The following is a 27,477-nucleotide window of genomic DNA, read 5'->3' as shown; positions in this document are numbered from 1 at the left end:
TTTTGTATTTGCACATGAATATAAATACCAGAAACCAAGCACCTTGGAGCAGATGTGTATACAGGAAGTAAGGAACAAGCATGTGTAATAATGGTTTGCAGTACTTCTTGTGCTGTAGTTGCCTTCACGCACACTGCCTTCCCCTTGAGTCCCATTGTTTAGTCCATAAACAGATCATTTGGTATTGAAACTATTTCTGAGGAATAATTAGGTAATACTGGTGTGAAGATGATTAGTAGCCACTCTAACGCAGTGCACTCTCACCATCTTATTAAAGCCTTGTGTGGAAATGGTATAATTGACTACACAATAATACTGTAGTACACTTTGCAAGTTCAAGAAGACACCATAGTGGTGTCTAATATCTGAATGAATAAACCTTTTACACACAGATGGCTTTTCCTCCTCCTTGTAACAACCATTACATAATCAGTGCAGTGTGATATTCTTCATGAACTGTCCTGGGAGAACTTCTTTCGAGGAACATAAAAGAACACAAATGGTGCTACGTGATATTATTATTAAATAACAAATGTACTCATTTACATTATTAAAAATGGATTTACATTATTAAGAAAGGCTGCGAGTTTCTCAAACTTCCAGTTACATGTCTTAAATAAAGAGATGACTATATGATTACTTATTTAACTCTTCAGGAAATTTCTAACACCAGTGTAATTATATGCAGTACTTTAGAGTATGTATGCTAGATATTATCACTGAATTTATTTTGCATACAATGCCATCTTGTGGTAGAAGTCAAGATTGCAACAAGAATTTGCATATTGGACGATGTACAGGGGTTTCAACTGCTATTAAATATGAATTAACCTAAATTAATATACCCTGTTTATTGATATTGTTTAAATAGAAAATCAATCTAAATGTTCCAGAAATCATATCCGTACATATTCCACTTTTTACGTTTGGTCTTATTCAGAATGAATTGTTCCCTTCACTAATTTATATATATATATATATATATATATATACACACACACACACACACACACACACACACACACCATTAACAAACTCAAATTGGCAGACTAAAATGTATCTGAACTGTACTACAATACAAAACACCTAAGCAGAATAGTCTGGACCAGCTAGTTACTCTAGACAATAAAAAAAAAACTTTTGTAAATGACTTCGGAAAAGAAAAAAAAGTCTATGGGTATAAAAGGCATGAATCTTTTTTGAATATTAAAGATGCAATACAGCAACTCTGTCTTTTATTTGCAGGAAACAAAAGACAATATTTGACACACACATCACAACATTACAGGTTTCCCTGTATTCATTTAGTCCATAGCAGAATGAAGCTGAACTGGTTTTCAGTTTAAACACAAGTAAGCACTCTTTTTCATGGTAAATAAATACACATTTCTAAGGTTCAAACACCACAGGACAGAAAGTCAAAAATTACATTTATACAAAATGTCACTGAAGAACTGGAATATTTCAGTGGATTCTGCTTATTCTCAGATGAAAGACAAAACAGTTAAATCCTTTAGTGTAGAGCAACCAAAACATTGAACATCCAAGCTGTGTCTGTCTATCCAGGACCAACACTGAAATCCTGCCCTGCTAGAAAAAGGAAGAAATCCAGCCTAGCACTTAGCAGCTGTACGTCACATCAGTCTGTTAGGGGTAACACTTTGTTCTTCGAAACATGTGATGTTAATTGAACCAAGCTGCTGACTGTGTATAGAATGGCATCCATAAAAAGGTATTATGAAGGCCTGTTATTTTGTCTAAGACTAAAGTTACACATTCTTCCTCTTCCTCTGCATTTTCCTTCCAGTCCGAGACCCTTTTTGTGCTCCTCTAACCAACCCTTTGAACTGACCTTGCAGCTTTGCCTTTTTCCTGCAGAGACAAAAAAAAAAAAAAAACATAAAAACCATATAAAATACGAATCCCAAGCTTATCATCCTAATCACAGATGCCACTGTTTCCATCTTCAAAACAAATCAAAACTACATCTTTGTATCGTTTAAAAAAGAAAACATGTTTTAGCAAGAGGCGGAACAGATATTGGATTTTGCAGACGATTTTGCAAGGCTGATTGTGGACAGCTCAGACCATGCCTGTGCAGAAAAGGTAAAAAGCACTTCATGCAAGTCTGTGAAGAATGTAACACATCTGGAAAATGGACACACCCTTAGTAAAAATCAGTAATTGAAAATAAAATCTCCAACTACTACATCTTAAATGTTAGAACAAAAGTACAAGGAAGGAACAATAATTTATTAATAGAAAAATAAAAAAATAAAAAAAAAGATCATCAATGATATTCTCCCATACCTTCGGTTCAGCTGAGCCTTTTTCAGTGGGATGTAGGCATATGGATCATGTTGACCTTTCTTCTTTATGTCACCTTTACCACTCTGAAAGATAACATTAAAATGTTTTTAAACATTGTTCTACCAGTGCACTACTTAGGAATTTCAGTTACTCATTAAGATTTGCTACTTAGCATTTGTGCACTGTTCTGATGGTTAGTTGCCATTGGGTATTATCCATACTTTCTTTTGTTAGCAGGTCAGTGTATAGGAAGGGCTGGGTAATGTAAACATGTGGTGAAATATGTAGATTGTTGTCGATTTAAATATTAACGTAACATGTAGTCATTAAAACAGGCCCTTTCCAGGACTTCTGTATATATGTTTTAGAGAGAAATATACGAGAGAGGCTCACATACACTGTAGATGCTTGTTTGCAATATAATTGGTACTCTAGGGCTCCATTTTGAAAATATCACTGCACAGCACAAGGCCCTTTACTCACCTTTGCCTTGTACTGTCCACCAGAGTCTCCTTTTCTAGACAACGGCCTATGAATCCCAGAGCCTCCGGCTAAAAGAAAAGTTTAATTACTTCAAAAAATGCTCTTGGTTCAAGACCCTTCTTTGCAGTTTAATACATGATTTGCACAGACTAGGCAGTGTCATATAGCTTGTCTCTGGAGCACACACTGTTATCACAGAGCTGCACCAAAACTTAAAGATAACGATTACTTTAGTGGGCTATACATCTACACGTATATAGACGGCTGACACTGGAGTTTATATCTTTACCTTTATACTGAAATTGTGGCTCCATCTCCATGTCCTCATCTAAGTTGCCCTCTCGGAATTTTCTCTTCTGATTTTTCTTTTGTTTAAAAAAACAAAACAAAAAAACACACACACACACCCCTTTAGCTGCTGTTATGTAATGTCTGGATTACTTGGTCGGCAATTTCACTCTCCGTATCTGGCAAAAAAAAAAAACTCACACTCTTAACACCTGCTTCCTCCAGTATGTCTTCCATTTCCTCCTTCGCACCTGTAGAGAGAATAGCAATTTAAATGACCGATGATACAACCATCATTCTTGAATAAAATTCAATTTCCTAAACTAGGTGTTTTGTAGGCCAGGGGTTCAACCTTTTGATTTCTCATCGTCATCTGCTTCCTCGCGGATAATTAAACGCCCGTCCGAAGTCAACTTGAAATCATGACGGACCTTTGTGTTCTTCTTTACATCTGGATTTGTGGCTGCCAGACAGATTATAAAAACAGATAAGTCTACTGTGCTGAATACGCAAGACAACTTGACCTCCATCTTAACAGGTCTTACCAAGAACCCTCTGGGAAACCATGGGGTCCAGGAAATTCAGCGGCTCATCGCCCTCTCCCTCCTTTAGCCACGCCTTTCCCTTCTGTCCAGGCTGCTTCTTCCCTCCCCGTCCCTTCTTCTCTTCCTCATCCTCATCCTCAGAATCAGCCAGGATGTCTTCAATACTACAAGATCAAAATGGATTAAACAGTCTTTTGCAATCGGCACTAGTCTGTTGTACCATGCTTTTTGCCCACCCCAGGCTTGCCTGCACCCCTTGATTTGAGGTCATCTTCTCCCATTAAGTTTGCGGTTGTCTCCATCTGGCTTTTAGAGGGAACCGTACCTGTCCCCTTTGGGTTTTGAAGTAGCCTCCTCATTCTCCGACTCTGAATCAGCGTCATGCTTCAAGGTTTTCCTCTGTTTGTTCCTGGCTTCTACCTTGCGGATATTAACCAGCACTTTATGGTACTCCTCTGGAAGCATGTTTTTCACCAACTCAAACCTGCAAACACACAAGAAAGATATTCAGAATGAAAGGGTTTGTACTCTATAGGAGTCCCTAACCCCCAGGAAGAAATCTTTTCTGCTGTCTACAAAAACTCCCTCTCCCTCCCTTTAAAGTTGATAAAAAAAAAATCTACATTTACCCAAACTTGCGAATTAATTTTGTGAAAATGTTCTTTAGTTTTGTCCGGAAATGCCGCCTCACGTCTTCTTTAATGTTTCCAATCCCTTCCATCTTATTGAGAAAGGAAACAAAACAAAGAAACTATACATGTTTTTCGGTGAACAAAATCCATGTGGGCAAAAATAAATAAATAAATTGAACATGAACCAGTGAATCTAGTTGTGTTTTACCCATAAACCAAAAAGTAACACAACCATAATATGTCAGACATCTTCAAGTCATAGGTCAAAGTGAAGGGTGGCGTTAGATTTTCATAGAGAAGTCACCATAACATTGCAAATATGACGTTGGCACCTCAAATATGTGAAGCAATTAAAAGTAGCGGGCATACAAGCTCCCCTCAAAAGTAGACTATGTATTACCTCCAGTACTCACCAATAGAGGCATGTGGGTCGCCAGCACTTTAACATCCATTACAAATAAAAGAACTTTAACAAAGCTGAGTGCTGTCTTCACCACCTCTCGTGTTCTGGAGCCGAGCAGGAGACACACATTCCGAAGCAGCGGTTCAATAACTGAATGCTCCAAGGAATCTGCAGAGACACAAAACAGATGCGTTTGCAGCAACAGAACAATTCCAACTAGTACCAGCAGGGGGTGCTCATTGCTAGAATTCTGAGAAAAGCTTTTAAAAATGTGGGCAATAATTGAAGTAGATACATTTTCCTTTCTTGAAGATAATGAAGTATTTCCCCTGTGCAAACCACTCCATTGAGCATCTAAACCGTCAAATCTGTAATTTCCTTAAAGTGATTAGCCATAAAACGTCAAATGTTAAAAAGAAACATGAAAAAAAGTAGTAAAAATACCAGTAAAAATGTTTTTCAATTCTCATCTATGAAGATAACCGATGAAGACTTCTACATATCTTACGACTGTGTGTCGTATTGAGTGTCATATTGCTTTCATTTTAGTATTACCTTTAAACTCATAAACAAGTCGAGTCAGAGCCAGGACAGTGCAGCTGATCATTGTTACCGATCCAGTGAATCCTGCATAGATCAGTTCCAGGTATTGAAGTATCGCCTCTGAAACACAAATACACACGTCATTCACTGCTTCTTTCAACCAGATAAGAACAGAGGGGTCTCTGCAATGTGCCTTGGATTTTTACAGAGACAGAAGTGAACTACATATAGTACACCCTATCTATAACGACCTTCATTATAACAAACCTGGCCCCTGGACCCCAAATAAAAAAAACAAAAAAAGATAATATTGTAACGTATGTGAGGACTGTGAAATGCAGAAACTCTTGGAGTAGGAGGGGCTGTGTTTCATATTTGTCGAACAGCCTATGGGCGACAGGCACGGACCACAGGAGCTGCTGGTGATAGGCTGTGGAGTGGGACAAGGCGGGACTAACTGGGACTAAAGACCAGTGACAGGGGGAGTGTTTGTTGTCGTGAAGCAGAAAAAACACACTGTTTTTTGGCTTCTTCAGCAACCATAAGACCCACTTCCGACCCGGACCTGCTAATACAGGACCCGACCTGAACCTGCAACCCACTGCAACACCGTCTTCTTACCCGCGACCCGACCCGCTTTAATAAGACCTGCAACCCGACCCAAACACGCAAGTGTTTGTCCTTTACCTACTGCCTGCGTCAACTGACTCTCTCACATTCACACACGATATCTCTACCAGTCTCCACATATTGAGTTTACACAATAGGCTATAACATGTTAGCTTTCTCTAGTGGTCTGGATATATTTTAACATTGTAACTATCTCTACTTACTTTACTATAAAATACCTGTCTATTCCTTTCATGCCACCAGTTGAAAGGGAGCTACACCTGCTTTTGCAGAGATGATGTACCAGTTTTGTGGCGTTCATAAAACATAATGACAGGTTTTACAAGCAACGAATCCAGTCACGTTTATTATTTTCATTCATGATTCCAAATGAATTCCCCACTTCTGATTTACCTCTTGAACTATTATCCACTACATGACATAAACCCTGCACTATCTTTTGTTTCACCTCGTTCACAGGCATTTTTAATATCACCAAGTAGACATGATAAAAAGATCTTGTGATGTATCAAACAAACGGACTCCTCTCTAATCGCCTCCTGCTTTAGTGCAGGAAATACAGGTACATTTACCTTCTAATACGTTATTTGGGAAAGGGTTACAGACGATTACGCTGAAAGGACAGAAAATGTTTTTGGTGATTCAAATTCAGACCCAAAAATAAATTTTTATTGACCAGATGCAGGACTCTAATCGTAAGTGTTCTAATTTGAATATAAGTTGTGTCTTTTTGTCTAACTATTATGCACAACGATCTTTTTAGTTATTGGATCTTCTGTTAAAAAAAACTAATGTTCTTTATTTTGAAAAATAAAACATCAATGCATTGATTATCATTGATAAATGCCTACATGATAATCGAATACGAAATTAGGGTGTCGATTGCACCACTATTTGTTGCAGCTTAACAGTCTCGTTATTAAAACTGCTACCAGGGGGTTTCCGAGTGGCGCATCCAGTAAAGGCGCTCCGCATGGAGTGCAGGATGCGCCCTGTAGCCTGGAGATTGCAGGTTCGAATCCAGGCTATGTCATTGCCGACCGTGACTGGGGGTTTCTAGGAGGCGGCACACAATTGGCCGAGCGCAATTGGGTGGGGAGGGCTTAGGTCGGCAGGGCAATCCACGGTTCACCGCGCACCAGTGACCCCTGTGGCTGATAGAGCGCCTGCGGGTCTGCAGTGGAGCCATTCAGATCTGTGTTGTCCTCCGAAACTAAGTCTGGTGGCTTCGCTGTGGATCCGCAGTGCGAAAAATGACGATTGGCAGGAACACGTTTCGGAGGACGCATGTTTCTGTCTCAAGTCGCCGGGGGGTTGCAGCGGTGAACCGGGATAAAATAATAATTGCAAAATTGGGGAGAAACCGGGGTAAAAACCTTTGGCGACAACTAAATTAAAATTAAATAAATAAATAAGTAAATAAATAAATAAATAAATAATGCTACCAGACGTGCGCTTTCCCACTCACCTTTCTGGCTGCCACAGAAGCGTATGAATGCACGGCCGATCTCCACCAGGAGGGTATATGCATTTCGTCGAGCACCTATAGCCACCTCATTGGTGCAGATCATAACCTGCGAGGAAAAGAAAGCAAGATTCTTTTATATAGAAGAATGTCCACATATAAGAGGAGACATGCTAGGATACCCAGCTATGCAGTAAAATTGTTTATTTTGCCATGTGAAATTCTACACTATTCCTATTGAATTACTTGGACAGTGCCTTTCTGCCATTGCAGAACCCTAGTTTTAGTTATTTACAAGCAGCTTTTTTACAAGAACAGGCTGCATCAAAAAGGTGGGTTGCATGTGTTTCAATTACTGCCATACCTCTGGGAGAACAGCTGTGATGAATTCAGTATGCTCAGGACTCAGATGCTTCACAATATGGATCAAGCACTTAAGTCTTGGCTGTAAAAACAGAGAAGTGATTTTTTAATTTTTTTGTGGGTTATTAAAACAAAAGAGAAATTCTTCAGGATACTTGAGAAGCTGCTCACCCTCTTGGCTGGAGAGGAAGCGCTCTTAAGAGAGCCCAGCAGCGTCCGCTTCAGCTCCTCCAGGTTTGTGAGGACAAACTGACGACACGCCTCCCTCTCACCTCCACACATCTCCTCCAGGATACGGTAGGCCTTCTTCTGCAATCCAGATTCTTTGCTCTGAAATAACAAACCCAGACAGAGCTGTCAGCATCCACTTAGTGCATCAGCTGCTGTTTGCAGAGAGAAAAAAAGATCAAACAGCTGCAATTAGTGTTGCTTACCGCCAGATAGGGCTTAACGAGCTCAAAGGTTGTAGTCATTGTGGACTCATCCACACACGGAGCCATCGCCATTATCAGGTCCATCACCGCCAGCCTGCAACAATAACAGTTGAAACATTCAGTTCCACTGGCACCACAGCTAATACACACATTGGAAAAAATTAACCTGTTCAACTTATCAATGCAAATCAGCTAGAATAAGTAATACATTTGTTATAGTCGATTACTTTAAGCCTGACTATAGTCTTTGCTCCACATTGGCATGGAAAATAATTGGCTCACCTTGTGAACCCAGAGCTCTCCGGACTGCAAAGTTTCTCGGTAGCTTTCTGCAGAAATGTACAAACCATCTGCAAAGAAATCAAACAGATTTAAACAAATAGCAAACCAAAAGACGATACTTGAGATTTACTGATGCACAACAAACGTTCACACATTAAAGCTTCTGAAAAGCTCCCAGAGAGTTTTTAAGAAAAGCAGCTATTGTCCCACCTCCTGGTCAGTGATCGTCAAGTACACCTTAATGGTGTCCAGCACAGGCATCCTCAGTGCAGCACTGTCCGCTGCAGAAGGCTGCTGGGTATAAACGTTGAACAAGATGGGCAGGAAATTCTTTGCAAAGCGGGCAACTTCTGCATGATCCTCCTCTGCAAAAGAAAGATAAAACTTAATGCAGAAAAATCTGAAAGACAAAGACAATGTCTGTACCCAGAACCTCCGACCCTCCTGACCACATGAACCCCTGCCAGCCCTTACCTTTCCTAATGCTCTTGTTGATCAGTGTCCGTATAGCATGGCAGACAGCGAGCCTCAGGTCAGGTCGGTCACTGATAACCATGCCGAGCACTCGAGCAATGCCTTTAAAAGAGGTGGCCAGATCAGTGGGCTGCATACAGAACCCTGGAAGCATGGACCAGATCTGAATAGGAATAGAAATGTGTAAATATGACTGAAACAAAGATTTACGGTTTATTTCATTTTTATTTCGATCCTCACTCTTACAAGGTTGTTTTAAAAAGAAACTAAACAAAACAGTAACACTACAAGCAGCGCTACATACTGACTGATTATTTATGCAAAGCCTGTGGAAATTGCAAGACACAAAACAGTGAATAAACTGTGAATTCCTCACCTGTAGATGCAGAGTCATGTACACTTTAGACTCAAGATTTCGGCCTGCCTGACTAAGCTCGTCAGCTAAAAGAGAACAGAACAAGGGGTTACTGGGTAATACCACGCTTCCACTGTAAGAGTGGAGACTATAATATAGTACTATATATTCCATAGAAGTATATCCACGGACCTGGTTGTTAATTGAAAAAAACAAAACACTACCTTTGTTTTTGAGAGTAGTTGCCAGTGGCAGAAGGTATGTGGTGAAGAATCCTAGTTCTGTGTTTTTAACACGATCCCTGATCACAGGTATCAGCCAACTCCGTGGAAATTCAAGATCATCTCTGAAACAAACATTTTTCATACAAATCGCATGAAGGGCAGTTCCTTGTTTTTCAACAACTACTTACACGTCTCACATGTGACACCATATATCAACCCCTACTACCTTAACTCTAAATGCACAAGCAATTTCTATTCCCCAGATTCCAGCGCCACTCCCACCCACTGCAGCCCCGACACAAACCGTGGCACTTCCCACACAGCAGTACTCACTCATTGCCGTCGATCTGTAGAGGTATGGCTCTCAGGATGATTTCAGGGCCCATGCTCTCTACTGCAGATCCCACAGTCTGATCCAGCTCACCTGAGAAAGGGAACCGAGGCGTCAAGCGCAGGTCACACAAGGACTGCAGGCTCTAGTGAAAAAGAACCAAAAACCCAAGTTAGACAGACAGAGATCACAGACCAGGAACTGCAGCCCTGTCAACACAATGTAACAATACACCAAAACAGGATGGAGGCAAGACTACAAGCTCAACAGAAAAGTTATCAAATAAAAATCTAAATCTGACAAGACAGTAGGTTCCATGAAAAGGCATTACCACCCCATCCCCTCTTGCTGAATAATAATAATAATAATAATAATAATTCTTACCTTTACCATGATGGGGTGTGCCTCCTTCCCTGCTACCTGGTAGAAGCAGCTGAGAACTTGCATTACGAAGGGCCAGGAGGAATAGTATCGATATGCGAGACCCTCTTCTACCAGTCTGAAAAACAGAGGAAGTGTAAGAAAACATGGGGGGGGGGGGGGGGGGGTTCTCTCGCTCCTGCTCCTCACTCTCACTAAGAAACTTACCGAAACACTTTACAGATGTAAGAAGCATTGCCAGAGGGAGCAGTCGATGTGATTGACCCGATCTCTGCCATGCATGGAGCAACACATTCCTTCAGTAAAGTCTGGTAATAAAGCACAAACACAGTTACAAGTATTTCAGCCTGATAACCTACACTTCCCATCATCCCAAATCTATGCAGGTTACTGAACACAACTTTACTATTTAAACACCCACAGCCCATTAGCCACATGACTGCTCTCAAGAGCACCAGATACTGACCTTTAATGTCTGTGCTGCCGTGGAAACGACTTGCACATGCGGAGACCCGAAGCAAGTCATGGCAACGGTGAAGAGACGGGGCAAGTGACCCAAACAGAGCGAAATCTGCAAACTAGGAGAAGTGGAAACAGTGCATTAAAAGAAAAGCATGGCGAGTCTTACATTCCTGAAGGCCAGCTACTCTACGAGAAGATAATTATGGGATAAATCAACGTGAACTACTTGGATTTCTTGTATTCTTGTTCTCTATGGCCATGTTAATATTTAAAAACGAATTTTAAAGCTGCCTTTTATAGGGAAATACCTGGACAGGTGAGTGTGTGCTTTTTCCATTACAGCCAGCCAGGCCAGCAGAGGCTGCAGGTCATTTTCACTGGGAAGGTAATCATACAGAGCCTGAAACAAAAACAAATCCATTACACAAAACACTGTGCTCAACCCAGAAGCTCTACACTGGGTGTTACTGAATAGAAGATTTAGGACTTTTAATAGAGATACTCATTCTTATTCTTGAGACAGTGTAAAATGTGTCAGCCGGTTCAATCTGAACATACCGTAATTATCTGCGCATTGAGTTCTGCAGGCAATGATGAAGAGTTTGGTTTGGCACTGAATAGCTTATGGAAAGCCTGCATGGCACCTGCCGTCACAAGCTGCAACAGAAACAAAATCAACTCAGATCCCTGAGTATATGTCCCTTGGGGTATATTTGTACTTTGTACCCTAGGAGGGTATTTTGTATTCACACAAGTGTTTAACTAAGTAGTATCTGTTACAGAGTATTCAATTTGAGATAATCATTTAAATTTAGACCATGTATTTTGTATCTGCAAAATTAGCAATACAGGGTCCTGATCACTGCAATGTTCAGGTAAGGCTAAGCCAAGATGAAGTTGTCTTCTCACCACATGACTGAGGGTCATAACCCGGAGCAATGTCTCGCTGCAGGACTTGACAGCACCATGTGGGAAGCATGGCAGCAGTTCCTTCAGGAGCCCCAAGATGTGAAGGACTGTGGTGTCCTCTTTATTGCCTAAAAAAAAAAAAAATCGCAATGGTTAAAATAATTCCCCAAATACCATGGGAGCAAACACTTCACATACCCATCCTGTCTCATAGCACCCACTTACCCCCAGCTTGTTCCATCTCCTTAATGCAGAATCTGGCTGTTGACTGAGCAGCTGGATGGTGTGACGGAGCAGAGTCTCCAAACATGAAGTCACTGCCCCTCAGGATGGAACACACGCCATGCTGAGCTGCCTTACGGACCTGGAACAGAAGAGAGAAATTAGTCCCTCTGATGCTGGCAACTGACCCTTACCATGTAACAGCCTGTGGGAGGTCCCAGTGACTGGGCAGTCTGGAGGACAGAGAGTTAACTTACCTTGGGTTTGGAGTGAACAGTGAAACTCAGCAGTCCATGGTAAACTTGAAGTGTTGATGGATAGCTCCATACAGACGCGTCCTGTTTCCGAATCAAGTTTGCCAAGCAGGAGAGGATCTACAAAGCATAATAAAAATGACTTGTTACAAACTGTTTTTGTCTCTTCATCAAAAACTCCTCATATATTGCTGGGCTATAGCAAAAAAAATGGTATAAATCAAAAGGAATTTGTCTCGTAAACAGCTACTGGTAATTAAAACCTCAACATTCACCTCTAACTACATCTAACCACAGCAATTTAGCTTGCATTTAGCCTGATTGTTGTCCCAAACAATTAAAACCCAGATCATTTACCCAGCGCAGGGCAGAGGGGGATTCTGAACTGGCTTGAGATGACATGATGTTCATGAAGACCTTCGATGTGTCTGAAAACTTCAGGCTTAAAACGGGGCTTGGAACTCTGGAAGAACAAAAAAATGGAATTAACTACAGTGTAAACATATAAATATAAATACATAAAAATAAATCTAACGCAGAAAAAATAATGAGAAAAAAAGAATCTGTTACAATTCTTACCGCTTTAGCACGAGGTTGAGAAGGTAAGCCACAGCACCCACAGATTCACTGGATTCCACGGCTTCAAGCGTGGTCATCTAGAGCAGAGACAGATACATTTACACCAGGTGTTAAATAACAGAAGCCAGTCATTGCAAGCCCCTTTTTCTATAAGGTTTTATTATTACTCACCAAGGCAGCAAAATATTCAGTCTCTGTCTCCTTTCCACCCTGGGATCGAATCACTTCTGTTACTGCAGCTAGAACGGCACAAATCTGAGAAAGAAAGAGAAGTGAAAAAGATGTACATTAATGATCCCCAAATTACACGACTCACCTCGCAAACAAATAACGGATGCACTGGACTGCATTAATGCTCCATGAAGAGGTCACTGACCTCCTTGTGAGATGCAGAGTTGGACTCCCAATAGCGCTGCACTTTGCTGAAGGTCAGGTTCGAGCAGTCAGACAGGCCACTCAGGAAGGTGGCTGCGGTTCGCTCGGTGAGTGCTGGCTCATCCACCTCGAAAGGAGCGTTGTCTTTAGTCTCCTTGTGCTCCAGGGGACCGGACTGCAGATCATTGTGGAGCTTAAGGGCGTCAACCGTCAGGTCACTTCTCGCTAAAAGGTCGGAGGATAAATACTGTCAAACAGCCTGATTTACTGAATGCAAAATACATAAGCCACTTGTGAATGCACCAAAAAAGGACCTCAACTTCCTTTTGGTAAAGTAAACAAACAGGAAAACGAATTGTTTGTCTTCAAAACACAAGGCTAAACCATAGTTGGAGGAAGTAAATAGTAACGCTGGGAGTCACCTTTTTAATATAAAATTCAACATGATTGTGGGTACTGCATATTTCAAACTGTACTTCAATGACCCATTACACTTTTAAAAGAAACACCCCGTTTAGTTTAAAATGTTTCTAATATTGGCAAGGTAAGTTAAATGATACGAATTCTAAGGTTGGTCATTTCAGACAACACATTTTGATTAATTAAAGTTCTCAATTTAGCTGACTGCGGGTACGTATCATATAGCTGACATGAGTGTCTGTCCCTTTAATTAATTACACACCTGGTTGCTTACGCAATAATATCCAACTAATGCATGTTTCCACAAGGGATATAACAACTTAAGTGTATTTTGATGCATTTTTTCTTAGTATCACAATATTGTATTGTTTCAGTAAGTGACAGTATAATTAGCTATCGGTTTGTATACATAGATGACAATACAAACAATTGCACGTTTTAAGTAATTTATAATATTTAAGAAATATCACAACGTAATTCTGGCGTATTGTATATGTAAAAAAAGAACGTTACATGTCTTCTTTAAAAATCATCTGTTTTTAAGTCTTAATATGTCTGTCCCCCTAAGGAACCTCTCTGAGTGATATCCACGTGTTTCCCAGCTGCAGCAGGCCAGAGCCCCGGCCTCTACTGCTGCCTATTCCAACTTGTTTCTTTACCTGAGGGGCGACTGAAGAACCGGCTTCTCGCTGCCTGCCTGTAACGGCTTGTCTTCGGGTTAGAGTCACTGCTGTGTCCCTTTTTCCAGCGTTTTAGCTTCTGTGCTGTACCAGAACGTAGCTTCCCAGCTTTCACCATTTTCAGCGGTAGATATAAACGTATTCCCCCAAAAAACAAGAGTTTGTAGGAAATCTGCGGTCCTCATCACATTCACATTGCACACTTTCCAATGCAAGAAGGGCTACTAGTTTTAATCCACACGGTGGCGGTATTGTGCGAATATACTTTAAGTATTTGACTTTATAGGCTACACACAGTAAACAAGCTTCTTTTTTAAATTAAAGCCATTTTAAAATTAAATCCATTAAACACTGGCAACCACATATCTGGACATGAAAACAGTTGCCAATAAAATGTGAATAGAACGTTTATAATATTTGGCCATTAGGTGGCATCAAATAATATAATAATATCTATTTTTATATAGCGCCTTTCATAGTGGACCACCATCACAAAGCGTTTAACAGATGCAAAGTTAAAACCCCAGAAGAATCAATAACACCGAAACTTTACCATCCAGGTATTTTTTTATTATTATTATTTGCTGTTAATATCTCAAAAGTTTTATCTGGTATTGTGATGAACAAATCCATGCCATACCTCTTCAGTAAAATCTGTTCTTATCAGATTCAATCAGCCAAGTCAGGACATCTGTGGAAACCTCCATGGTAGACTAGCTTTGCTTTCATGGCACGAAAGCTACATTTCCACTACAAAGTTCTGCCCTACTCAGATGAGTTCTTACTGTCGCTTGGTGCTGGCAAGCCTTAATGAACAGTAATAGTTGTCACCGACTGTATGGTGCTGATAAACTACATAACATATGGGCTTTTATTTTCAAGACGAGCAAAGGAAAAAGCTAATTTTTAAAGGAATAAATTAAGGTTGCAAAAGATGTACTGTTGTTGAAATTGTTGTATTCCTCGCAGAATGTATGGGTGCCAATAAGATATTTCACCTCTGCAAAATGTGGATTTTTAAAACTGGTAAGATTATCAAACTGTTAATGGTAAACTACCATTATAGATTTATTTTTGCCATAACCTTTTAATTTCTCCCAGTGATACAATATTTTGGCGTTTGGTCAGAAACCACTCTAGGTATATAGGTAGTCACTCATTTCAAATACAAATGGAGTGTTTTATTTTTTTGTTGAAACAAGGGGTATACATAGGGCTGTATCTTCACAGACAATCCAGGTGATATTACTTTGAAAATATAATTTCTCTATCAATAAACACATCCAAATACCAGATGCAAGCTACATTGGGTGTGAGTTTCTAATGCATCTCTTTCAGAATCTGACTACAGGGGAATAAAATGCACCACATTATCACATAGGTGTGAATTATTAAAAAAAAAAAAAAAAAAAAGCAATACAACAAGGAATCAGAAGTTTCAATTTTATTTGCCAGCTTAAAAAGAAAAATCAACCTGCTTATAAATGTACACATAACCTGTAAAATAAATTGTACAGATATTACATTATCAGAAACCCTAGCTTATATTTCAACTATTTATATAATATATACTGTATATATTTTAAATTACTAAATATACAGATTTCTAAATATTTACACCCATTTAAAAGTCATAACGGCATTTATAGAGTTTGCATGTGTAATGTAGAAGCCGTTTGAGTTTTTTCTTATAAAATAGAACTTGCAAGTTGGATGGCTCCTCGTTGTCTAGGTGCAAGAGAGGATTTTTACAGCCCAGTGCCAAATGGGAACTTAACATTAATAAAGTTCATGGTATTACAGACTTGCTTGGATTCACTGTGTGGGCCTCTGGAGCGCCTTGGCTTTAAAACACCATCAAATCAACAGAAGTGTATTGATAATGACATTTAAATAAAATAAAAAAATAGCACACATTCTTGCACTAAAACAGGAATTCTGAAACGTTGCCTCTTACAAAGGCCAGCCCAAACATATCCCAAGCCTGGTGCATGATATATCTTGGGAAAAGCAAAAAAAAACAAAACACAGATCTGCCAAATAAGGAATTGACTGTTATTGAAATATGTCCTCATGTGGATGTTCTTAGTACAGATTCAAGTAAAACTGTGAGAGACTAACACCCTCGCCACATTACCAGAATGTATTTGATTAGTTTATTGCAATTTAAAAGCCCTTCAGGACCGGAGGTGTGATAAACAGACCAAGACCTGTGGCATATTTGGTACATTCTTTTAAAACAGATATGTAACAGACAAATGGATATATTGAAAACTGCTATAGACATGTTAGAACTGCATCATGCTGTTCCCTCACATCCGCACTGAAGCACAGGGGCCCTTCACATAACATACTGCATCACCACATACACATTGTGCTACTGATCTGTAAACTACAAAACACTTTCCCTTATGTAATTGTAATATGTACAGTCATCTTTTCGTGCACTCTGTAATATGTTATTTATTAGTTCACTATATTCTACCCATTAGTGTAACTTTCATGTTTAATTGTAGTAATTATTCTACCTTCAAATGCTACTGTCTACTTGATAATGTTCTAATTGTTAGTAGACTACACTACCACTTAGTATTGTGCTATCGGTATAATCAATTAACCCCAATATAAAACACAGAAGACAGAGGAGAAAGTAGGTGCACCACTTAACTTGCTGAAAAGCATTTTTACAGTTTAGGCGACATTGAAATATTCCCCAAAAAACATGCAAGATATGATCTTAGGTTAGACACAAAATAATAAAATAAAACAACTGCAGCTGTGTTAAAACAGCATGACTTCCAAAGAATTGGGGGAGAGCTCACAGTAGCCATTAAAGTGCTTGGAGAGGTTCTGCAATAGCAGCGAGTCTCATTCCCTGGTGTAGCGTCATGCTTGAATCACTGTCCTCCCGCCTTCCATATGGTTAGCAAGGACAGTGGCTGTCGATATGGATTACAGATCAGAGCCACAATCTGTCCTTGCACACAAAACATAGGCCTGTTAATACAGGGCTCACAGAAATGCAAGAAAGACACACACACACACACAGCACTACCAAAACCTGAAACTGCTTACTGAGAAGGCCTTTTAAAAAAAATAAGTAAAAATATAAAACAAAACACCAACAACAACAACACAGCAAAGATAAACAAACAGAGTGCTTGTTTGTTTTTTTGTTTCGTTTTGTTTTGTTTTTGAATGGCAAAACATTTAAACATTTATTTTTAAAAATTCTAAACTTTATGGGCTCCCGAGTGGTGCATCCAGTAAAAGCACTCGCGTAGAGTGCAGGATGCGCCCTATAGTCTGGATTTTGCCGGTTCGAGTCCAGGCTATTCCTTTGCCGACCGTGGACAGGAGCTCCCAGGGCATGGCGCACAATTGGCCAAGAGCTGCCCGGGGGGAGGGAGGGTTAGATCGGCCAGGGTGTCCTCGGCTCACCGTGCACCAGCGACCCCTGTGGTCTTGCCGAGCGCCTGTGGGCTTGCCTGTAAGCTGCCCAGGACTGCGTTGTCCTCAGACGCTGTAGCTCTAGGTGACTGCATGGTGAGTCTGCAGTGTGTAAAAAAGCGGACGGCTAACAGCACACGCATCAGAGGACAGCGTGTGTTCGTCTTCGCCCCTCCCGAGTCAGTGCAGGGGTGGTAGCGGTGAGCTGAGCTAAACAAAATAACTGATAACTACTAAATTGGGGAGAAAATAACAAACTAATTGGCGACTACTAAATTTTATTAAAAAAAAATAATAATAATACTAAACTTAATCACATGGCTGGAAATGCAAACATCCCAGTCTGTATCAGTTGTGTTGATTTCAGCTTGTCCTGGGATTAACAACCGCACCTCCATTTTTTAAGCAGGGATTCTGTGCCCAGAATATTTAGCAGCTATGCCCAAATCCTGAAACAAACAGCTTTGCCTTTGCTCATCTTGTTGTACTCTTAAACTCTATGGCATCCTTTTTATATCTCCTGTTTACAGTTCAGCACTGTAGTCTAGATTTCTGAGTAGTCTGTGCTTGTGTGGACTCTTGCATTTCTATAAAATCAGAAAAACAGAGTCTTGGACTGGTCTGCACTAGCACATCAGTTGTCCATGAGAGTTTACACAGCAAAGCGAACAGTACCTTCCAAAATGTCCCAAGGATAAGCTTTGTAGGCTGTGTTAAGGGAATAGTAATCATTGCATTTATTTATTTTATGTTCTAATGGAAATAAAGAAAGGAAGGTTATACAGGAAGGGGTGGGTCTCTCTCTCTCTCTCTATAAAGGGATCTTCTGGGGTGCCTGAGCAAGGCTCATTTGGGGACAGCTGTCTGGTTCACTATGACCTGGATCACAAAGTCTTTTTGGATTTTGGTTTCCTGCAGCCGGGTTTTGTCAGTAAGCAGCTTTCCCGAGAAGAACCAGCGCTGCTGGGCTGGGTCAATATCATCCTGAACCTGGAGCTGTTTCTTCAGCTGGCCGATGGTGTCTGTCATGCTGGCACTGAGGCGCACGTCCTTGCCCGTTGACAGTCGTACCTTCAGCTGGAAATCCCGTTTGGTGCCGCCCTGTGGCTCCGGGGCATCAGTTGTTTCCTCATCACTGCGCTCGCTGATCAGGTTCACTGGTGTAGCAAGGCAGTAGACCGGCAGCTGGTAACGATTACCAAGCTCATCATAGCACTCAGTCAAGGAGCCTGAAACCAACACAGAGCAGTTAAAAGACTGTTCAGCCTGTTATGTTTAGGATAATACGGTGTCTTGAAGACACCATCTAACTGCAAGAGACAGATATACTTCCACCCACCATGTGGAACAGTGATGCTGGCTCCGTCAACAATTGCCTGCGCCAGCTCTTGGTCGTTGCACTCAATGGCAATTGCGGCTGCCTTTAGGGCGTCCCAGATCTCTTTGCGCCCCTCAAATGCTGGAGCAGTGTCCCAGAATTCATCCCGCTTGCTCCGCAGCTGCCCCTCGGTCATCGGGTAATCGCTCTTCCACTTGGGCTTGTCTTTCTTTAGAGGTTCGTTTCGACCTGCAGGGGGGCAATCATACAAATGCACTGTTTTTGTGGTTTAAAGGGATTGTTGCTACATCTTAAAAGTTAGGTCATACTGTACATACAAAATCCTCTTAAATGCTGTTATTTATTTTAACCATGTTCATATTTAGGAATCCAATACAATTGCATACAATTACAACTCACTTTGTCCATAATTTCAGAATTTCTGTTTACGTTTTTGAGCAAATTTCAGCAAACCCAATTTATTTCCACTAACAAACCAAAACAAAATGGTAAATACGGGCTAACAGCACAATGCCAGAACCAGCTATCCTGGTATCACTTAAACCATGCTTTTAACACAAGCTGCTGTCACTCACTACCACTCTTTCCTGGGTCACTGAAGTTCACAGAACATGTTATTGACATGTTACTGCCAGCCAGAGAGCAGAGTCCAGCAGGCAACCTCCCTCAGGGAGACAGATAACATTTCAAGAGCCCACAAAGTCTGCAATTAAAAGTATAAAAAAAAACACAGAGGAAAATCTGCTTGGGGAAATGTTTAACTATTACAAATGAATCTGCGATACAGATAGCAAATCACGTGCACATGTTTATCTGAGGGCAACCAAAGCAATTCCTTTCAATAAAAGTACTTACAGTGAAGCTGGATGTGCAAACAACTAATTTTATTACAGATTTATATATAGTACAGTAGCTGGCAAATCTTAAGAATCCAGGCTTAAAGCCTGGCCCTGTGGGGATGGGATCATCATGTCATTTAGCTACAGCCTACTCGCTTTCATGAATACCAAATTGACGATTCATGCAGGGGGGCCTAACAAATTTGAGGTTTGAACGCAAAATAATTTGAAGCTGGCACGTGAAGCATAATCAAGCCAATGTACAATAAAAAGAATCTGCCTGGCATACTTTAAAGGATTTTGTTTGCTAGCTATTTATGTTAAAGCCATTCTATTTAGCTAAACCCTGTTTTAGTGGAGAAGTATTATCTTGATTTTGACCTTGTGCGATCCAGCAAAACAACCTGTGGGTTTTCTCAGCACAGGAATAAGGATAAGGATTTCTACAGCACTCTCCTTGGTTGTCCCTGAAAAGGTACATCTTCTATGGTAGTGCACTGGACTGGAGCAGGTGTAGATCACATTACAGTGCTGTGGAGAACAGCCAAGGTGCGCCTACACATACACACATAACTGTATACCTCCAGTATTAAGTCTGGAAAAACAAACTGCACATGGAGAATGTATGTTTACATTTAGCAAGACTGTGTGAACAGGCACAATGGAGGGTTCGTACATTGATGATTAACTTGTATATTTTTGCTAATTTAGAGAGTTTTAGGAATCACTCAAGAGGACTTGAAATACATATTGAAGCTGAACATCACCGATTGGTCGTGCTCAACCACACAATGTCCAGGGCAACACTGCAGGACAATCCACTATAATCCTCCCTCCATTGAGAAGTGGCTGCAAGACCAATACAGATGCCAAGTATTTATAAAGGTCACTTTCATAAAAATCAATTATTTATAGAGCCGCGGATTACATGCTGTAATCAGGAGACACAGGTCAAGACTGAGCAGGGTTATCCCAGCATGCATCACTCAGGCAGGGGGCAGTAGTTTTATGGGTGGAACTGCATTTATAATTCAGTTACTGTATGCAAATGTCCCTTTATAATACCACACAACCATAAACAGTAAACACTGCACACAGTCTTCTAATTTACAATCCTATGCCCTTTACTCAAGGCTTTTTTAGACAGAGGGCAGTCTCACTCGGATAAAACATTCAAAGACTGTGTGCACACTTGAAAACAAAGGCCTGCATAAAATGTTTCCCTGGTACTTTGAGATAGGTTATCGGTAGCCAATCCATGATTTGTCCTGTAATCACACCTGTGAACAAACCTAGTCCCATAAAACATTGTATAGGTGATGACTGATAACTAACACCAACCACTGCCCTTGGTATTTTATACAGGTACCAAAACATACACTAATAACAGCAAAATAGATATGTAACGAGCTGCTGTGAATGCAACTGTTCTAGTTTAGTACTACACACTTGGTATTCAAATGGTATATTCTGTGGACAACAGCAGATCACATTTGTTTTACTTGGCACTTTCCCCAATTCTGAATACGGTCTAAAACCCTTTCCATTTCCAGAGTCGTAACATCCAGAACAGCCACTCCCCTCAGCTCTGTATCATCATCAAACTTTGTATTATACAAACTTACAAAAAATGTTTTTTTTGTTTTGTTTTTGTTTTTGTTAAATTACAGAATGTTTTTGTAGTACCTTTGTAGCTATACAGTACCTCCAAACTGTATGTTGGAAATGGTGGTTTGTGAATAGTTACAAACCAAACTAAATTACTCAATCTTAAATGAATACATAAATAAAGCAAATTATTTATCATTGTGGCATCCTCTAAATATGAACTACAGTATGTAAACTACAAGAATTTAGCGATGGAGTACGCCAGAGAAACCCCCCCCTCACTCATCCCAGTCATTCTTTTACTTTTACTTTTCTTTCTTTGATTTCCTTTTTCTGTGTCAGTCCAAACACACACTGTTGTTACTTCGGACTACTTTGCTTTTTATACTGTGTTTAATTGTTAATTGCACCACTAAATAAACCTGGTTTCAGCGGATCTTAACACAGAGCTCAATTGCCTATTTGGGACCCCATTGCACTGTCATCAGAATCGCTTGGGCGAATAGATTAATGATGGGGCAGGCTCTGCCAACTCTGCCTTGCGTTCCCATCAATTTCAGCTAAAGTATTAGTCTTTCATGCAGCACTTTGTCAAAGGCATTTTGAATGTCCCAATATATTAGGCCCATGTTCCGCTTGTATCTTCGAAGTTTCAAGAAATCCAAGAGTTTAGTCTGTTCTGTTTTTCTTTTTTTTAAATCCCTGTTGGCCGTCTCGTAATATGTTATTATATAAATAATCCTCTAATTTACCACTTTACATGTTACGCAGTTTCCCTTTCTTAAATACCAGTCACCTGTCATAGCATCTTTATTGATTAGTGAAAAATCACTACCCGTAGTCTATAGTTTCTTTAAATAAGTATTCTGGGTAAATGCAGTTTGGGCAAGGGGGCTTGTTGATCTTGGGTGAGATCCCAGTCCTCTTCATACTTCTGGAGGATTCACACTAACTGCACTAGTGAGAATCTCTTAAGTATCCATTCAACCCATATGTTATTGCCTCCACTATATGGCATTTATAATGTATTTTTTAACTTGCTCAAGCATTTCCCTGTATTCTCCCAGGCAAAAGTTATTAATGATGTCACTAGGCTGTTTTAATAAGTGAAACGTTTTGGCCTTTGGTTTCCTACTGTACTATGACTCTGGATGGAGTCATTAACTTATATTGTAGGTTGAGCAACAAAGAATACAGTACACCTCAATTTTAAAACCCACAGGAAGGGAAAAAAATAATACTTGTCTAATGTTAGTGTGCATTAAATTGCAGATCCAGGCTGAGAATTAAAACAAAGAGAGACATGAAGGAGAGACAGCCAAGTAGGAATACAGCACAAGAGGTCAGGCCCTGGTTACTTATTTTAAAATGACACTGATTTAAAAAATTTTTTTTTTTTTTTAAAACCAAGTAAAATGCTAGGTTGATCTTAGTAATGAGGCGAACAATCCAACCCTGTGCTTATGGATACTATTACTATTTCCTGTAATAATGGATGGAAGTGCTTTCACAAATAGAAATAATCAATAGCTTATAGTACTTCTGTCAAAATCCACTGCAGTATAAACCTTCAGATCAGGATGTTAAATTGCAGTGTGTGCTGCCCAGTGCCCGTCGCACTCATTTCTCACTATAAATCTATGCAAACTAACCAGATTCTGTACTGTATCTATCCCACTGATGTTTACTGCATTATTTATTTCAAGTAAAAGTTAATACAAAAGAGTTCAGTAAATCTTACACAATATGTATTGCCATCACTTTACCTCACATTTTCCTGAAGAAATCAGATGTAACAACAATTAAACACTATGAACCTATCATTCCTTGTAGATACCAGAATACTGCACTTCCACTGCAAGGAGAATTGCACTGACATTGAAAACATGCGAGTCAGTGAAAAAGCAGCAATTGGTTACTGAAGAGTTCAATCTGGGAGCAGCATTGAAATGTCAGCAAGAAGCAACTCTGTTCATAACACCTTTGAAAAAAAATTAAATAAAAATACCATTAAAAAAAATAAAACACACATTTACCATAATGTGTGTGTCTTTAAGAAGATTATATATATATATATATAATACACACACAGGTAAGATTGACTAAAATGATTTTGTTAGCCCTGTATACTTTAGGAACAACATAGTGAATTGACGTGCTGTTGCTTTCATATTTAAACAAAATCTTTGAAAACTATGGAAGTTTAGATTGGAATAAAATATACTTGAAAACAAGTCCTTAATAAGGGACTTCATACTTAATGTCAGATAAAGATAGTGAAGTTGGTGCTGAATTTGAATCTGTTCTTTTCCACTTTCAAAACATCTGTTTCCATGCAGTGCATGGCCTGTGCATGTAAATAACCACAAGACCATTTGGTCCAAAGTATTCCTAAACTGTGACATTCATTTATCTGCACTGAAGGTATAATCTGACAAGTCTAATAAATATGATATTAATCTGCATAGGTCTAACCCTATCTAATGACAGGCTACACAAATCTGCAGCTATCACTTTGTTGCTGTTTGCAGGGGAACTGCCTACTGAAGTATCAACTTACAGTAGAAAACTGTACTGGCAAAACAAAATTATATACAAGAACCCAGATTTCTTCTAATTGTGCTTCGGTGCACACAAAAGCCATTCAAAATCATTTACATTTTTTTTATCCCCATACATTTTTACAATTTATTTTATTTTTTTATTTTTTTACATTTGACTTCAAAAACACATATTGAAAATGGTAGGTTATATTTAGATAAACACCGTGGACAAAGAGGCTTTTTCATTTGTTCGTTTTGCTTTCCTGAGATCAGCTGGGTTTGCAGGTGATACAGCATCCTGACGCTGCAAGTAGTAAAAAGAGGATGCCTTTAAATGACAGTGGTTTGAAAGTTTTGAGGAGGCTTTACGCTTTGTGTGCCCGCAGCGGAAATCACCTTTCAAGAATGTAAATAAATACAAAGTCTACATGGATTGTCTTCTGATTAAATACAGAAAGTTAAAATAGTTTTTGGAAGAATGCAAGTAAACAGTATCAAGATAAAGGAAAAAGAATATTTAAAATACCTAGCTCTCCTCTTGTGCCCCACAAACATAAACACATTTAATAAGTATCCGTGTTTGAATAGCTATATATATATATATATATATCTCGATGTTCACATGTCTGTTATGAGGTTACACTTTGCCCTGAAGCTCCAACCTGTATCAGGAGTTGTACTCTTGAATGGGAACCTCCCCAAACTCCATACAGTATATTATAGATTACACGAAATACACTTCAACCCACACCTCTCCCTAATTACACCTCAACCCACACCTCTCCCAAATTACAACTCATCTCCCTTTAGAGAATTGAAATCCCACATCACACTGGCACGAATCATAAGGGAAGAAACACAGGGCTGTGTTTATAGAGCAAGTCGTGTGGAGTGACACATATTGAATTGCAAACCGATCTGTTTCCATGCCCCTTCTAGAGGTATCTGTAATTTTGCCAGGGAGAAGAGTTATAAAAAACACAACTGTACTGGATGCAGGGGACCAATAAACTCTCACAGTCAAGTAACTCTCTGTCCCAGTTCCACTGCTAACATTAGAGCATAGCTTGTAGTTGAAGCTCAAATATAACTCTTGCCGGTTAAAGATGTACCCCCCCCCCCCCCCACAATTATACATGTTGATCCATGGAGATACTAGCTGCAGCAGACATTTTAGAGAAAATAAATTAAAAGGTTGGCCTACATACTGTACTGTAAACCAGACTGCATGGAAAAGTCTGCATAGGCTAGAATCACATTGGATGAATTGTATAACAGCATATCCTGTATCTGTAACTGAATAAAAGTTTTCTACTCCACAAAAGTCCATCAGTAATTAGTTTAGTGGCTACCATCTAAACAAGGTTCCTAGACCGGTTCTATATTTACAATCACAGCAAGTGCTTTACCAGCAATCATGATCCCCATCATACCCCTTTAAAGCCAAGAGTCAAAAATAAACTAAGGCTAAAGTCCTTGTTTAGTGTGCAGAGTACACTTATCTTAAACTGCAACTGGAGTACAGTGAATTTTCCGATTCCATGTTTATATAGATTATCTAATATTTTTCAGGTGTTTTTATTTATGAAGATGTGTGCTTAGTTTGCATGTACCAGATCAAACATATGCTCCCACACCCACCAACCCACACACTCCCAGGAAGTAGTAAGCATGCTGCAAGTGGATCCATAACATTTGGCCTAATGTAACTTCCTTCTCCAAAAAATGCAGGTTGATAAGGGAATGCAACAAAGAAAGATTTAAGTCAAGCACCAAATCTTGCCTGGCTGTGTATGAATACAAACAGAGCAACTTGGGGCAAAAGGACCACAAAGCACAAGGGTAGCAGTGTGGCGTAGTGGTTAGGGCTCTGGACTCTTGACTGGAGGGTTGTGGGTTCAATTCCTGGTAGGGGACACTGCTGCTGTACCCTTGAGCAAGGTACTTTACCTAAATTGCTCCAGTAAAAACCCAACTGTATAAATCGGTAATTGTATGTAAAAATAATTTGATATCTTGTAACAATTGTAAGTCGCCCTGGATAAGGGCGTCTGCTAAGAAATAAATAATAATAAAATAATAATACAACAATCTGTAACATTCATTCTGTCATAACTGTATGCATTTGTATTAAGCCTGTGCAGAAAAACAGGCAGTGCTTTATAAAAGGGTATTTAAACCCCTTCCTGCCTTGTTCCTCAGAACAGAAGTATCACACCATTATGTATCTTAACTGGCAAGGCATTTTCACTGTACAGCTACTGGACCGGTATAGTTTGCTAACATTTCTACTACTTGGGTATAAGATACGAGGGATAGAGATTGGCAGGACTAAATGTCTAATTGCATCACGTCCTCCTGGCAATGAAACAGGAACCACCACGTTTAATACAACTGTTTCCTCTACATTACAAGGATATATCTTACTATTAAGGATAAACCATTTCTATTACTGTATTTGTGAAATTGTGTCACTTTTTTTCTAAATATTTAACAGCGCACGCTCATATATGAGAATTGAGAATGTGTGGCTCCATACTTACCTCCGCGCTTTCGTGGGTTCCTTGAGCTGCTCCTAGCCGACCCCTGTGTGTCCCCACGCTCTCTCCCGACACAACCTCCCATTGCTGTCAGATACAACAGATCCCCATACAGCTATCCAGGAGGGAAAACCCCTTTAGAATAGAACTGCTTTATATTATCGATGTGTACCACAGCAGACTTACAGTCTCAACATGAATTGTTTTGGAAGTGAATTCACTGGGTCTAAGCCTGTCCTTTGCGGTAACCTCCCAAACGATCACTTAGTTAAAGGCTTGTATTACGATTGCTTCTGGACTCAATTTTTAAAACTAATAGTAATACACGGTCATTGTTCGTACACTCAGTATATTTAAAAAAAAAAAAAAAATAATAATAATAATAATAATAATAATAATAATAATAATAATAAAAACTTAACTTCTAGGCGTTTTTACTGTCTAATTTTCCATTTAATAACAGTTTTTGAATTTTTCGCAGTTAACCGTGAAATCGTTAGAAAACGTAAAATCGTTAATAGCTTTTGACAACAATAATATATGTTCCACAGACCAAACCCTACGCGACTCAAGTCAGATACCAGCTTCCTAGGCAGTTGCACCTTCTAGTTGGAGACGAGAATATGCTGATCGCTGACTCGGTGTATTTCTAGACATGCCAAGCGCATGTGTATATTATAACTGTAACTGCCTTGCCTAGTCGGTGCAGATTAGAAATACTCAAGCTATTTCGGGCTAGTGTAACTTTCCCTGCCTCGCCTCCTCCTCTCCTCTCCTCTCGCTCTCGCTCTCCTGCCCCTGGCTGTAGTGACAACTCCACCGGGTTTCCACAAAGCCCACCTATATGTATTCTCTAATATTCCCACTATGCCCTTTCTGCTTCGCAATAAATCCCAACTCGTTACCAGTTCTGCTTCCAGCTTTAAATCCCCTTCTCCTTCCTGGTAATAAACGCAAAACTGGACGCATGCGTAACCGTGTAGCGTTCTGGGACACGATGGTATTAATTTACGTCACGTGACAAGCATGAGGACAATGGGGCGAGAGACCAGCCTTAGTCATGTGCCAGATACGTGTGTGTATTCGAGGTTAATTACAATTTATATTTTTTAAA

General features: G+C 39.8%; 2 protein-coding genes across 2 annotated transcripts; both read right to left on the bottom strand.

The window, feature by feature from the left end:
• Positions 1-1,174: 1,174 nt before the first annotated feature.
• On the bottom strand, positions 1,175-14,300 carry LOC117415014 (RRP12-like protein). The gene is made up of 34 exons (XM_034024917.3): positions 14,024-14,300; positions 12,946-13,169; positions 12,741-12,824; positions 12,570-12,646; positions 12,348-12,453; positions 11,994-12,110; positions 11,740-11,878; positions 11,515-11,642; positions 11,164-11,262; positions 10,914-11,005; positions 10,610-10,721; positions 10,351-10,451; positions 10,147-10,261; positions 9,765-9,907; positions 9,432-9,553; positions 9,229-9,293; positions 8,853-9,015; positions 8,589-8,743; positions 8,379-8,446; positions 8,097-8,190; positions 7,834-7,992; positions 7,664-7,744; positions 7,303-7,408; positions 5,217-5,324; positions 4,672-4,829; positions 4,256-4,347; positions 3,952-4,110; positions 3,627-3,790; positions 3,434-3,544; positions 3,283-3,332; positions 3,083-3,158; positions 2,794-2,861; positions 2,311-2,393; positions 1,175-1,872 (listed from the first exon to the last, which is right to left on the bottom strand). The coding sequence occupies exons 1-34, from the start codon at positions 14,160-14,162 to the stop codon at positions 1,770-1,772; spliced, it is 3,861 nt and encodes a 1,286-aa protein (XP_033880808.2). The 5' UTR covers positions 14,163-14,300; the 3' UTR covers positions 1,175-1,769.
• Positions 14,301-15,473: 1,173 nt separating this feature from the next.
• On the bottom strand, positions 15,474-27,373 carry LOC117414701 (ubiquitin domain-containing protein 1-like). The gene is made up of 3 exons (XM_034024468.3): positions 26,367-27,373; positions 18,834-19,061; positions 15,474-18,723 (listed from the first exon to the last, which is right to left on the bottom strand). Exons 1-3 carry the CDS (start codon positions 26,446-26,448, stop codon positions 18,341-18,343), a joined length of 693 nt encoding a protein of 230 aa, XP_033880359.1. The 5' UTR covers positions 26,449-27,373; the 3' UTR covers positions 15,474-18,340.
• Positions 27,374-27,477: the final 104 nt, after the last annotated feature.

This window comes from Acipenser ruthenus, chromosome 7 (assembly GCF_902713425.1).
Source record: "Acipenser ruthenus chromosome 7, fAciRut3.2 maternal haplotype, whole genome shotgun sequence".
NCBI classification, from domain to species: Eukaryota; Metazoa; Chordata; class Actinopteri; order Acipenseriformes; family Acipenseridae; genus Acipenser; species Acipenser ruthenus.
The sequence above is the reverse complement of the archived record's forward strand: the minus strand, read 5'-3'. Positions and strand labels throughout refer to the sequence as shown.